Genomic DNA, 14,660 nt, shown 5'->3' with positions numbered 1-14,660 from the left:
AAATCTTACTCCATGCCATGAAATTTCTTGCCATGCTGGGCACTATAGGATTCATGACGTTATACCATTTTTGTGTGTTTGACAGAAGAAAAAAGATACATGGAAACCTCCTCAAAATAATCACTAATATTTTCAGGATTAATATTTTCTTTGATATTCTCAAAAATTAATTTTTATACTAAGGTTGATAATTTTATTAATGATAGAAAACTCAAAAGGGTACTGAGGCAATGCAGATTCTACAATTTCTGTATTGGACACTTAAGAGTAATGACTTAATGGGAGAAACCCTGAGAGTGGTCTCAACAATGAAGTTCCAGCACACAGTAGCAATTCCATAGTGCAATGCCATAGCCATTCAGGGTACACTGTTTCCACTTAGCTGTCCTCTGGATCCCTGTGTCTGGGTGTTTCATGTACCCCCTTCTCATGTCACTTCTATGTCGCCCCAGCAGGAAGGACCACAGGATTTTAAACCTGCTGTAGCTTGCTGTCTTCCACTTTGTTTCCTCCTAATTAGAAACCTTTCTGTGGACAAAAGACTTGCCTCATCTCAGCCGAGACATCTGAAGGCAATTCTCCTTTTCACTTGGGACTCTGTCTCCTCCTTTACATCTACAGTTGACCTCCCTCGTCCAAGAAAATATTTGAAAAGAAAATTGCATCTATGTACAGACTTTTTTCTTGTCATTATTCCCTAAGCAATATGATGACTTACAAATCATTTACACTGCATTAGCTATCATAAGTCATCCAGACATATCTGAAGTGCACAGGAGGATGTGCGTAGGTTCTACCCAAATGTTACACTATTTTATATAAGATGCTTGAGCATCCTCAGATTTTTATATTCATATCAACATTGGAACTGAACCCTCCCACCCCAGACACCGAAGCCTCATTCATCCTCCATGCTAAAGATACCCAGCTTTCAGCTGGCTGAAATCCAAGGAGCCAAAGACCCCTGAGGAGGAGAACTCTCATGAGGGGCTTCAGAACGACATCCTCAAATTCTCCCCCTCCCCCTTGGGTATGCTTCTCACACTGCTCACATTACAGGGAGCTGTAAATTGTGCCAGTGGCCAAAAGAGAAGCATATTGAGAATATTTTAATTTTAAATTTATTTTTACTTTATTTGAAATACAGAGAGACAGTAAGAGAAAGACAGAAGATAGAGAGATCTTTCATCCACTCGTTTGTTCCCCAAATGCTTGTAACAACCAGGATTGGGTGAGGCCAAAGCAGAGAGCCCAGAACTCAGTCCAGGTCTCCCATGTGGCGGCAGGGGTCCCAGTACTTGAGCCATCACCTGCTGCTTCCTTGGGTGCACATTAGCAGGAAGCTGGATTGGAACTGGAGCTGGGACTTGAGCCAAGACACTATGATGAGGGATGCAGGCATCCCAAGTGGCGTTTTCACCACTGTACCAAACACTTGCCCCAAGATATTTCCACATGGGAAAGGAATCCATCTAGAACAAATGCTCTAGAATTAAGTACAGAAAAGACTAAATGCATGGAGTTTATTCAGAAATGAGCACAGCATTACCAAAGGTTTCTTGCTGCTCCAATTGCCTTAGATCTAAGATTCTGAAACTGGAAATAAAGCACTTCTGCTGCGGAACTGGGTTACCCACACAGGGATCTGATGACGTGGTTATGCTTCCAAATATGCCATGGAATTCAGAACATTTTCAGACATTTGCTTTAGAAATGTAGTCTTCTGGTTGTTCCAGGAAGTTCAACCCTTTCTATTGAGCCCTGGCCCTCTGCTTCTCATTGGGCTTTCTGTGACTATCTCAGGTACACATAAACGATAGAAAGTCTATGTAGAGATACTTGTGTTAAAATGAAAAAATCATCATGTGAGAGCTGAAGGAGCTGTCTCAACCTGGGAAGATGTTTGGATTTCAGAAATATACAAGGGTAACAAGGAATACATGAAATACCATAATAATAATAAGCTGCTGATAGTGACAGATTTGAAAATAAGACTAAGACAATTTTAAATGAATAAAAATTACATTTTACCTCTTTTTCTTTCCTCGTTTGTTAAAAAAAAAAAGTTTATTATTGGTGGGGATGCAGAAAGAAAGTATTAACTTATAAAAATAAAAATGGATCGGGGGCCAGCACTGTGGCATACCAGGTTAAAGCCCCAGTGTGCAGTACTGGCATCCCATATGGGCACTGGTTCGAGTCCCAGCTGCTCCACTCCGATCCAACTCTCTGCTATGGCCTGGGAAAGCAGTGGAAGATGGCCCAAGTCCTGGGGTCCCTGCACCTGTGTGGTAGACCCGAAAGAAGCTCCTGGCTCCTGGCTTCAGATCGGCACAGCTCTGACCATTGCAGTTATCTGGAGAGTGAACCAGTGGATGGAAGACCTTTCTCTCTCTCTGCCTCTGCCTCTCTAAATAAATCAATCTTAAAAAAAAAAAAAAAAAAAAAAAAAAAAAAAAAAAAAACTCCTCTGAGGAACCAGAGAATAAGTGCATTTTTAAAAAATGGATCAGGTACTACACTGCTAGTTATATGGACATATGGTTTTATTTTATTTTAATGTGAATGGTTACAGTCTAGGATCTTTAGGTACGAGTGTCATCTCAAATTCTGTGCTTTTAGAGAAGACTGAAAACAAATCACTTTCTTTGTTCTGTCACAGAGTTGTTGGACTCTTTGTTTATTTCTCATAAATTAGAAATACATATTTTTCCATAAAATACAGTTCCGTCTCTAACAAAGAGTAAAAAAAATTAGCATGGAATTAACAACAAGTAAATCCAGATCTTTAAATTAATTAGCTAATATTTTCATTTTAAGGAACCCATTAAGCTGTAGATAGTTCAGCTTATATTCCTAAATTAAGTTACATAAAAGTCTCAGAAAAATCTAAAATAATGTTGCTTACATTTCAAATTTTCCATGAAAATTTTCATTTTATTAAGTGTTTCCCTCTAAAATATTTCCCATGATAATTTCAAATTATCCAGAAAATGTATCTGTTTAATATAACAGAACACTCTTTAAAAAATAAAACAAGAGGCCAGCGCTGTGATGCAGCGGGTTAACGCCCCGGCCTAAAATGCTGGCATCCCATATGGGTGCCGGTTCGAGACCTGGCTGCTCCACTTCTGATCCAGCTCTCTGCTATGACCTGGGAAAGCAGCAGAAGATGGCCCAAGTCCTTGGGCCCCTGAACCCATGTAGGGGACCCGGAGGAGGCTCCTGGCTCCTGGCTTCAGATCGGCACAGCTACTGCAGCCAACTGGGGAGTGAACCATTGGATGGAACACCTGTCTCTCTCTCTCTCTCTCTCTCTCTCTCTCTCTTTCTCTGCCTCCTCTGTCTGTATAACTCGTTCAAATAAATAAATAAATATTTTTTTAAAATAAATAAATAAAACAAAATTCAGCCTAAAGGAAATGATTTTTAGTGTTTATCATTCCTTAAATTGATGTAGGCATTTTTAAAATGAAGAAGTTAATTATAAGCATTTTAAGAATTAGTTTACTCAAGAACAATCTCCTTTCAGTTTCTAACAGCCTAAGTATTATGGATAAATGGATTTTCAATACTTTAATGACCAGATTCATGATTTAACAGAAAGAAGTATTAAAAAAATGTCAAATTTACTTTCTACACCAGAGTGAGGTTTTGCTATTGAAAAAGATAAGCAGCTGACAAGTTACAGACCCGTATTCTCAGCTCAGCTACAACATGGGTAAATTATAAACACTTTTAAGCCCAGAATTGCTATGCAATTTTACCTCGCTGAGCTATATATTTACAGCAATCTGCAAAACCACCCATAGCTGCATAATGAAGTGGTGTGTTGCCATTCATTGCAATCAGCCCCAGGTCTGCATTGTAGGCAAAAAGAAGCTTCAGTATCTGCAAAATAAATAATGCATATTGGCAAGCAATAAGAAACAAATGAGAAAAGGTACTTAGAGCTGCTTGGTTCAACATACTACCTACTAGACACACGTGGCTACTGAAAATTAAAATTGAAATGAATTAAATTAAAAGAATTCAAAATTTAGATCCTTAGTTTCACTAGCCACATTTAAAATACTGAAAAAGACACATGTAGCTACTATATTGTACCATATTGTATAACTCGTTTTCATCATCACCCAAAATTCTATCAAACAGCAATGGTCTAGAGTATAGAAAACTCTATTCTCACCAGAGAACTATCATTTTGGTAAGTGTAGGCAATTTAAGAAAGTATCAAAATATGGCAAAAACATAAGAGGAGCAAATTCTTTACCAAATGTGGCTTCTGTTGTTAGGTATGATATTATTGTATGGAAGAGAGAAAGTAAAGTGAGAAAGTAAAGTGCTAGAAGTTGAAGAAAATTGAGTAATGAAATTTTAAATTCAGAATTTAAAAAATAAGATAGCACTAATTCTTATTTTGCTTGTCACTTTACCAGATATCCTTTGCTAAAGATATGTCCAGATAATCAGAATAAAATTCAAGCTTAAAATTCAAGTAGAACATGGGATGCACACAAATACCAAGGAGAAAAATGTATGGTGGAACTGATCTCCCACAACCGGATCATAGCCATACTTTGAGAATCCTAATACATAATGGAGGCATAGACTAGGACAGTCCCAGTTGGCAGAAATTCTAAGTAGCATATTACCAGTAATGTTATCAGCAATATAAATGAATATTTAAACAAATTGATACAACTAAACAAAGAGCTGGAGTATGTTTAAAAAGATTCAATTTTAGACTTCTGAAGAATTTGTCTAGAAACAATATAGTAACTCAGAAAAACTGTCTTAGTCTATCCTATACAAAATATGTAAAGTTTTTTGAGAAAAAGGAGAAAATAGTTTCAGCAACAAATTTCAAAGCAAAGGAGGCTGGCGCTGTGGTACAGTGGGTAAAACCACCGCCTGCAGTGCCAGCATGCCATATGGGTGCTGATTGTAGTCCTAGCTGCTCCACTTCCAATCCAGCTCACTGCTATGGCCTGGGAAAGCAGTGGAAGATGGCCCAAGTCCTTGCACCCCTGCACCCGTATGGGAGACCCAGAAGAAGCTCCTGGCTCCTGACGTCAGATTGGCTCAGCTCCAGCTGTTGCTGCCATTTGGGGAGGAATCCGTGGATGGAAGCTTGCTCACTCTCTCTCTCTCTCCCTCTGCCTCTCTGTAACTTTGCCTTTCAAATAATTAAATCTTTAAAAAAATTCAAAGCAAAGAGCAGATTATTACATCAAAAAAACCTCCTTTGGCAGCAAAATGAGCAGCATGATGTCTTTCATTGTCAAATGTGTTCACTTCCCCTCCTCTTTCTAGTATTCCCCGAACGATTTCTAGTACTCCTTCTCTTGATGCTTCCATTAAAGCCGTGCGACCTGTGGACTGAACATGAAACAGATTCAACACCCTTATACCTGTCAGATTAAATAGCACAGTGTGAACATGGTCTAGATTCATTTGACCCTACTTACACAAATGTGCTTATTTTTGTTTTTTTAGTTTCATGTAACAATAGGGGAAAAATTAAGCCAGTACAATGGATCAGTGTCCAAAATACAGAATTTTCAAATCAGAATCAAGGTTACTCTGGATGACCTTATAAAACATTATGCTAAAAAAAATACACTTCTAGCAAAATAAAACAGTATCAAGTGGGAAAACAAAGTATGGGGTACATAATTACTAAAATTTAGAGACAGAAATTTTCCAATGAAAAGAAAATTTAATTTTAGTGTCTAGAAATGAGAATCAGAAGAAAACCCAGTATTAGCCAAGTGAAACAGGAAAGGAAATGTATAACAGAAACAGGAGAATTACATTCTTTCTAAGAAGATAAATTTTTATTAAATATCAGTGATGCCTTTTTTGTTGTTTCCTATAATATTATGACGTTATGGATAATATACATGAATTTTCAAAACATAACTAGGAAATATGCTACAGAATCATGAAAAAATAAATATAATAAAAGTATATCATCTTCAGGAAGTTTGAGTATAAATGAACAATCTATAAGCTATCAATATAATTTTATCATATTTAAATGCAAAAAAATTATACTAATGACTTGCAATTGAAAGCAGAACTATTATAATCACACAAATAGTCTTACTGGGTTGACAGCATTTGGATTGGCTCCTTTTTCCAAAAATGTCAGACACACTTCTTTAACATCATGTGCCTCTTCACAAGCTCTGAGGAATACTGGTTTTCCTTCATAGGTACAATTATTGACATCTGCACCATGTTCAAGAGCAATCAGAGCACAGCGATAATGCCTCTTGGTAGGTAAAATGCAGTAAAACAAAACACCTGCAGAAAAATAGAATTCCCCCCAAAGAGTATTAAATTAGTCTCTCTATATTTGAACTGATAGGAAGAATAAAAAGATAATTTAAAAATCCATTGTAGCTACTTAAGGATGGCAGAGGAAATGCATATTTGTCTTGATTTCCCCCTCTGAAACAATTAAAATGACAAGACAGAAATAAAAGAGTAATAATTTCTGATACAGTTAGGAAACAGTCACAGCCAAGTGTGATAGGACCTAGTTTAGAGAAGAATTGGAGTGCTGCACTTTATTGACCCCAGGTATTTGGCATCTAGCAGCCCATACTCCAAATGTTCCTTCAGGGAATGTGTGGGTCTCTGTGTGCTAGAGGGCTACTGGTTGGTCCCTAGCTCCCATGGCAAAATACTAGCACTGAATATTAAAATGTGCAGACTGGCCCTGAGTGTAGAAAGCAGGTTGTCAGTATAGTAGCCTTGAGAGGAAAAACTAGAAGGCAAGAAGCTCTGCCCCTATGTTACTCATTTGAGTCCAATGTAGAGAGGAAACTGATAAATCGCCACACCCAGGAGCTTTAACATACAGGTGCTCTACATAATCTAGGTCAAAAATGTACCCAAGGTCAGGGATGCTGTTATTATCCTGGGGCACAGTGTTGATTAGAAAGTTCTGGGTAAACAACAAACTCCAAACTGACTTTGTACTGAGCTCACTACAAAAAAAGGTTTCATTTAAAGAGGAGCAGAAAACCAAGAAAAAACCAGCATATGACATACAAAAAAGATACTTTAAGAAAAATATGGACAAAACTGATCATGAAAGCCAGGAAGAAGCCGGCGCCGTGGCTGAATAGGCTAATTCTCCACCTAGCGGCGCCGGCACACGGGATTCTAGTTCCGGTCGGGGTGCCGGATTCTGTCCCGGTTGCCCCTCTTCCAGGCCAGCTCTCTGCTGTGGCCAGGGAGTGCAGTGGAGGATGGCCCAAGTGCTTGGGCCCTACACCCCATGGGAGACCAGGAGAAGCACCTGGCTCCTGCCATTGGATCAGCGCGGTGCGCCGGCCACAGCGCGCCAGCCGGGGCGGCCATTGGAGGGTGAACCAACGGCCAAGGAAGACCTTTCTCTCTGTCTCTCTCTCTCACTGTCCACTCTGCCTGTAAAAAAAAAAAAGAAAAAAAAAAGAAAAAAAAAGAAAAAAAAAGAAAAAAAAAAAGAAAGAAATAGAAAGCCAGGAAGAAAGTACATATTAGAAAAATCATACCAAAATATTTATTAACTTGTTTTCATGACAGCAACAAACTTAAAAATAACTGGTTCTAAGATAGAAGTGCAAAGACTAAGAGCCAAAAGCAGTACTGATAGGATAAGAGAAGATATATTGGAGGAAAAGATGAAATTGAGCCAGTAGAACATAGAAAAAAATGGAAGGGAAGAAAAACAAAAACACTGAAGGAAGTCAAGCTAGAAGCAGGCAAGAGGAGAAGCAGACACTATCAAAACCATGATTAGGGATCTGAGGGGGAAAAAAACCTGAAAAAAAATATATAACTGAGGAGATGAAAGAATTTATGGTCTCGAAAGGCAAAGAAGATTCACCATGTGTGTAACTGATACTCAAAGTAAAAGACCAAACGGCACAAGTTATATACAGATAAACTAGAAGAAAAATTTGTTGAAGCAAAAACCCGACTCTAAAGACTGAAAAGGTGGCCGGTGCCATGGCTCACTTGGCTAATCCTCCGCCTGCGACGCCGGTACCCCAGGTTCTAGTCCTGGTTGGGGCGCAGGATTCTGTCCCCATTGCTCCTCTTCCAGTCCAGCTCTCTGCTGTGGCTCAAGAGGGCAGTGGAGGATGGCCCAAGTGCTTGGTGTCCCTGCACCCACATGGGAGACCAGGAGGAAGCACCTGGCTCCTGGCTTCGGATCGGCGCAGCGCCTGCCATAGCGGCCATTAGGGGAGTGAACCAACGGAAGGAAGACCTTTCTCTGTCACTCACTGTCTATAACTCTCTCTGTCTCTCTCACTGTTTAACTCTGCCTGTCAAAAAATAAATAAAATTTAAAGTTAATCAGGAAAAGTTAATGAAGAACAATGGGCCAGCACTGATCACCAATTGATCAACAATGGGTTGGTGCTGTGGAGAGGATGGTAAAGACTCTGCCTGAGATGCCTGGTATCCCGATATGGGTACTGGTTGGAGTTCTGGCTGCTCTACTTCCAATCTAGCTCTCTGCTATGGCCTGGGAAAGCAGTAGAAGATGGCCCAAGTCCTTGGGCCCCTGCACCCATGTAGGAGACCCAGAAGAAGCTCCTGGTTTTGGTCTGGCTCAGTTCTGGCCATGTGGCCATTTGGGGAGTGTATCAGCAGACAGAATGTATTTCTCTCTGTGTCTCTCCCTCTCACTCTGTAACTCTACCTTTCAAATAAATAAATCTTAAAAACAATCAACAAGACTTGTCTTGGTAAAGCTGGTAGACAAAGTGTCCGGTGAGCCCAAGAGAAAAGATCAGGTTAGCATCAAGAATTTATCGGAGCAACATTTAGTGCTAGAAGATACTTAAAGGACTACAGTGTCACCTGGGGAAGAAAATAGGTAATTTGTATACCCCATCAAGCTGTTGTTCATACAGAAAAGCAACACATTCATATAAGTTTGAGAATGAGGAAATCAGTGATATGAGCTCAAAATAGTGCGCTAAAGTCACCGGTAGCAAAAATGAGTCTACCAAAAGATCAACAGAAAATACATGAATAAAATAACTGCAGTGGATGCTGAATCTCTTCAACCACAGAATGAGTGCTAAGTCACCTCATAAATTCTAGATATAGAAAAGAACATTGTAATTCATTATAATTTAACAAAAATCTGGAGGAGACAGAGGGAAGGACTAATAGCATAGGCATTTGACTTTCTCATCTTTTGTTGTTGGAGACTTATCATTTAATACAGATGAGGAGATAAAGTAAATTTACAATTTAAAAGTATGAAGGGAATTTTTGAAAGAAAGGGATTATAATCATCTATAAAATTGGTGGTGGAATAACTGACTGCAAAGTTGGCTGCTAAAAGGAGAAAGAATGGGTGAGATGAAGGGTTACTGTATTAATCTAGATCATCTTTCACAGTAAAAAAAATCAATGAATACTGTGTAAGTGCTATCTCTATAAATAGTTTAAGTGTGTAAAAAGCTATCAAGTTAACAATTAAAGACTAAAACAGACCATTGGTTTTAAAAAAAAAATGCAACTAGAAGGAAAATACACAGCAAAATAAGAAATATATTGACCATAAATGAAGAAATTTTTATATATTTGTATTAGATACATTGTGCCTTCATAACATATCTATTTCTGAATATAACACCAAATCTATGAGAAACTGATAAAAATTGAATAAATTCTATCATCAAACTATTTAAATATTTGCTTATCCTTTAACAGTGTGCAGGAGTCAAATATCCATTGTCAGAAGTAAGATGTTAATGGCAGAGACTACCATGGAATAAGAAAGTTGTTTGGAATATAGCTGTCCAGTGGAGAGGTGTGCAAGGTGAGCCAGACTCACAGATAACACACAAGAGAAAAGGCACTCCAGGATGGGCTATACAAAGTCAAGGTTATAGGCAATACCACTAAAAAGGCTATGCCTGAAGCAAGAATTTTCAGTTATTTCAAGTTTTGTTTTATATTTTCAATTCTTCCAAAGTGATTTGACTGTTTTATATTTATATTTTAGATCCTAGATAGGTTTAATGTTAATTTGAATGAACACAGACATCAACTATATAGCTGTTGCATTTGCTACAAATATTTACTGGAGGATCAGGAGCCAAGATGGTAGTATAGCAACAAGACATTCTGAGTCTCAGGGGGAAAATAGTGAATAAGGAAAGGGGATACAGGCTGATGACAGAGCCATGAGAGTTTTGAGTGGAGAAGCCCGGGAGTGCAGCAGAGACTGAGCAGGACCACACAGAGGGAACAAAGAGTCACTGAGACACAGCAGAAGTGCCGTGGAAAAGCTGAATGGGCCGGCTCACTAGGCTAATCCTCCACCTTGCGGCGCTGGCACACCGGGTTCTAGTCCTGGTCGGGGTGCCGGATTCTGTCCCGGTTGCCCCTCTTCCAGGCCAGCTCTCTGCTGTGGCCAGGGAGTGCAGTGGAGGATGGCCCAAGTGCTTGGGCCCTGCACCCCATGGGAGACCAGGAGAAGTACCTGGCTCCTGCCATTGGATCAGTGCGGTGTGCCGGCCGCAGCGCGCCGGCCGCAGTGGCCATTGGAGGGTGAACCAACAGCAAAGGAAGACCTTTCTCTCTGTCTCTCTCTCTCACTGTCCACTCTGCCTGTCAAAAAAAAAAAAAAAAAAAAAAAAGCTGAATGGGGCAATTGACGCCACACTCTTCCCCCTCTCCCAAGGTGGACCAGGTGAGATGCGAGGTTTCAAGTCAGCTGAGCTGTGTTAGTAGCGGGTGGGAGAGTCAGGCAAACTTTGAAATTCCAAGGGGGAAGAATAGGGAAACAGACGGAGAACTCAGGCATACCTCTGCCCATCCACGTCTCACCCTACCCCCAATAGGACCTGCAGCTGGCTGGGAGAAGCCATATTGTCTGTTTACATCTCCGAATGTAAACACAGTGCTACCTACCATATTTGCCTTCCATGTGCACACCTATCAATTGTGGGGCCACTTCACCACATACTCCACCTGGAAATAAGAACTGCAACATTTCAGAGTCATTTCCCACCACCACCACATGAGTAAGCCAGGGAAAAGTTCCAAACATTGAAATCCCTAGCTCTTTTCACACAACAGAGCTCTGCCCAAGTATGAGGGGCTTAGTGCACCAGAGCTCTGCTCTCTGCCCCCATCACCATCCAGAAGCGAGCAGGACTTCCAGAGGTGGGGCTACGTATTTCCACTGGTAACGCACAGACGCATAGCAGAGGGAAATCTCTCCACAAGCCCCAAGACACTTATTAAAGATAAAAGGAATCGGAAATGCCAAAAAACAATTTTTAATAAGACTAACGAACCACAATGCAATGAAGCTGGAAATCAACAACTCAAGAATCCTACATCGTATACAAACATATGGAGAATGAACAACATGCTCCTGAATGAACAGTGGATCATAGAAGAAATTAAAATAAAAATAAAAAAATTTCTGGAAACAAATGAAGATGACAATACAACACACCAAAATTTGTAGGATACAGCAAAAGCAGCGTTAAGGGGAGAGTTCATAGTAATTGGTGCCTACATCCAGAAACTGGAAAGGCACCAAATAAATGAACCTCAAGGACCTAGAAAAAAAAAAACAGCAAACTAAACCCAAAACCAGTAGAAGGAAAGAAATAAAAATAGAGAAATCAACAAAACAGTAGAAAAGATCAGCAAAACGAAGAAATGATTTTTTGAAAAAATAAACAAAATTGACACACCATTGGCACAACTAACCAAAAAAGGAGAAGACCTAAATCAATAAAATTAGAGATGAAAAAGGAAATGTAACAACAGACACCACAGAAATAAAAAGAATCATCAGAAATTACTACAAAGAGCTATATGCCAACAAACTGGGAAATCTATCAGAAATGGATAGATTCCCAGACACATACAACCTACCTAAACTGTACCATGAAGACACAAAAAACCTAAACAGATCCATAACTGAGACAGAAATTGAGTCAGGGCCTGCGCCGTGGCTCAATAGGCTAATCCTCCACCTGCGGCGCTGGCACACTGGGTTCTAGTCCCGGTCGGGGTGCCGGATTCTGTCCTGGTTGCCCCTCTTCCAGGCCAGCTCTCTGCTGTGGCCCAGGAATGCAGTGGAGGATGCCCCAAGTGCTTGGGCCCTGCACCCCATGGGAGACCAGGAGAAGCACCTGGCTCCTGGCTTCAGATCAGTGTGGTGCGCCGTCCGCAGCAGCCATTGGAGGGTGAACCGACGGTAAAGGAAGACCTTTCTCTCTCACTGTCTACTCTGCCTGTCAAAAAAAAAAAAAAAAAAAAAAAAGAAAGAAAGAAATTGAGTCAGTAATAAAGGCCTTCCCAACAAAGAAAAGTCCAGGACCAGATGGCTTCATTGCTGAATTCTACCAAATATTTAAAGAACTAACTCCAATTCTTCTCAAGCTATTAAACAATTGAAAGGGAGAGAATCCTCCCAAATTCCTTCTATGAAGCCAGCATCACCTTAATCCCTAAATCTGGAAAAGATACAACAGAGAAAGAAAACTAAAGACTCATTTCCCTGATGAACACAGACATAAAAGTCCTCAATGAAATCCTGCCCAATAGAATTCAACAATATCTCAGGAAAATAATCCACCCAGATTAAGTGGGATTTATCCCTGGTATGCAGGGATGGTTCAACATTCACAAATCAATCAATGTGATACATCACATTAACAAATTGAAGAAAAACCATATGATAATCTCAGTAGATGCAGAGAAAGCATTTCATAAAATATAACACCCTTTCATGATGAAAACTCTAAGCAAATTCGGTCTAGAAGGAACCTTTCTCAACATAATTAAGGCAATTTATGACAAACTCATGGCAAGCATCCTACTGAATGGGGAAAAACTGGAAACATTCCCACTGAGATCTGGAATCAGACAAGGATGCCCACTCTCACCATTGTTATTCAATACAGTCCTGGAAGTTTTAGCCAGAGCCATCAGGCAAAAAAAGAAATCAAGGGGATTCAGATCAGTAAGGACGAAGTGAAACTATCTTATTTGCAGATGATATGATTATATATAATATATATTATATGATTATATATCATAATATAAAATATATACATAATCTTTTGGTTCCCATATATACATATTCCACTAGGAGACTAGTGGAACTCACGAAAGAGTTTGGTAAAGTAGCAGGATATAAAATCAACACACAAAAAACAACAGCCTTTGTATACACAGACAATGCCATGACTGAGAAAGAACTTTTAATATCAATCTCATTCACAATAACTACAAAAAAATTAAATACCTTGGAATAAATTTAACCAAGGAGGTCGAAGATCTCTACTATAAGAATTAAAAACTCTAAAGAAAGAAATAGAAGAAGACAAAAAAAGGAAAATCTTCCATGTTCATGGATCAGAAGAATCAATATCATCAAAATGTCCATTCTTCCAAAAATAATTTAAAGATTCAATGCAATAACAATCAAAATACCAAAGGCATGCTTCTCAGATCTAGAAAAAATGATGTTGAAATTAATTTAGAAACACAAGAGGCCTTGGATAGCTAAAGCAATCTTATACAACAAAAATAAAGCTGGAAGCATCTCAATATCAGATTTCAAGATATACTTCAAGGCAGTTACAATCAAAACAGCCTGGTACTGATACAAAAACAGATGAATAGACCAGTGGAACAGAATAGAAACGCCAGAAATCAATCCAACCATCTACAATAAATTCGACCAAGGAGCTAAAACCAGTCCCTGGATCAAGGACAGTCTCCTCAACAAATGGTGCTGGGAAAACTGGATTTCCACATGCAGAAATATGAAGCAAGGTCCATACCTTACACCTTACACAAAAATCCTGTACAGCAAAAGAAATAGTCATGAAAGTAAAGAGGCAACCAACAGAATGGGAGAAATTATTTGCAAACTATGCAACTGATAAAAGATTAATAACCAGAATATATAAAGTGATCAAAAAACTTAACAATAGCAAAGCAAACAACCCAATCAAGAAGTGGGCAAAGGACTTAAATAGACATTTCTCAAAAAGGGAAATCCAAGTGGACTACAGACACATGAAAAAATGCTCAGGATCACTAGCCATCAGGGAGATGCAAATCAAAACCACAATGAGGTTTCACCTCACCCCAGTTAGAATGGCTTTCATACAGAAATCAACAAACAACAAATGCTGGTGAGGATGAGGGAAAAAAAGGTACCCTAATCCATTTGGTGGGAATACAAACTGGTGAAGCCGCTATGGAAGACAGTTTGGAGATACCTATAAATCTGAATCTAGTCCTACCATATGACCCAGCCATCCCACTCCTCAGAATTTACCCAAAGAAAATGAAATCAGCAAATAAAAGAGTCATCTACATCTCCATATTTATTGCAACTCAATTCACAATAGCCAAGACATGGAATAAACCTAAATGCCCATCAACGGAAGACTGGATAAAGAAACTATAGGATATGTACTCTATGGAATACTACACAGTGGTTAAAAAAAACCTGTCATTTACAGCTAAATGGATGAATCTGGAAAATATCATACTTAGTGAAATAACCAGTCCCAAATGGACAAATACCATATGTTCTCCCTGATCTGTGACAAGTAACATGTACCTAAAAGCAAACCTGTAGCAGTGAAACTGAT

At 39.3% G+C, this 14,660-nt stretch overlaps 1 protein-coding gene and 1 long non-coding RNA gene across 4 annotated transcripts in view; one reads left to right on the top strand and one right to left on the bottom strand.

The window, feature by feature from the left end:
• The window catches only part of ANKEF1 (ankyrin repeat and EF-hand domain containing 1), a 33,117-nt gene that overhangs the window by 9,604 nt on the left and 8,853 nt on the right, over positions 1-14,660 (bottom strand). For all 3 annotated transcript variants that reach the window (XM_008256378.4, XM_002710975.5, XM_051845382.2), the window contains exons 3-5: positions 6,113-6,312; positions 5,233-5,382; positions 3,768-3,891 (exon numbers count right to left, since the gene is read on the bottom strand). In XM_008256378.4, the coding sequence (XP_008254600.2) occupies positions 3,768-3,891; positions 5,233-5,382; positions 6,113-6,312 (474 nt within the window). The remainder of the gene's footprint in view (positions 1-3,767; positions 3,892-5,232; positions 5,383-6,112; positions 6,313-14,660) is intronic.
• LOC103348253 (uncharacterized) overlaps positions 1-14,660 on the top strand; it is a 204,097-nt gene that overhangs the window by 183,142 nt on the left and 6,295 nt on the right. The window lies entirely within an intron of this gene.

The sequence above is a fragment of the Oryctolagus cuniculus genome, chromosome 11 (genome assembly GCF_964237555.1).
Source record: "Oryctolagus cuniculus chromosome 11, mOryCun1.1, whole genome shotgun sequence".
Classification (NCBI taxonomy): Eukaryota; Metazoa; Chordata; class Mammalia; order Lagomorpha; family Leporidae; genus Oryctolagus; species Oryctolagus cuniculus.
The sequence above is the reverse complement of the archived record's forward strand: the minus strand, read 5'-3'. Positions and strand labels throughout refer to the sequence as shown.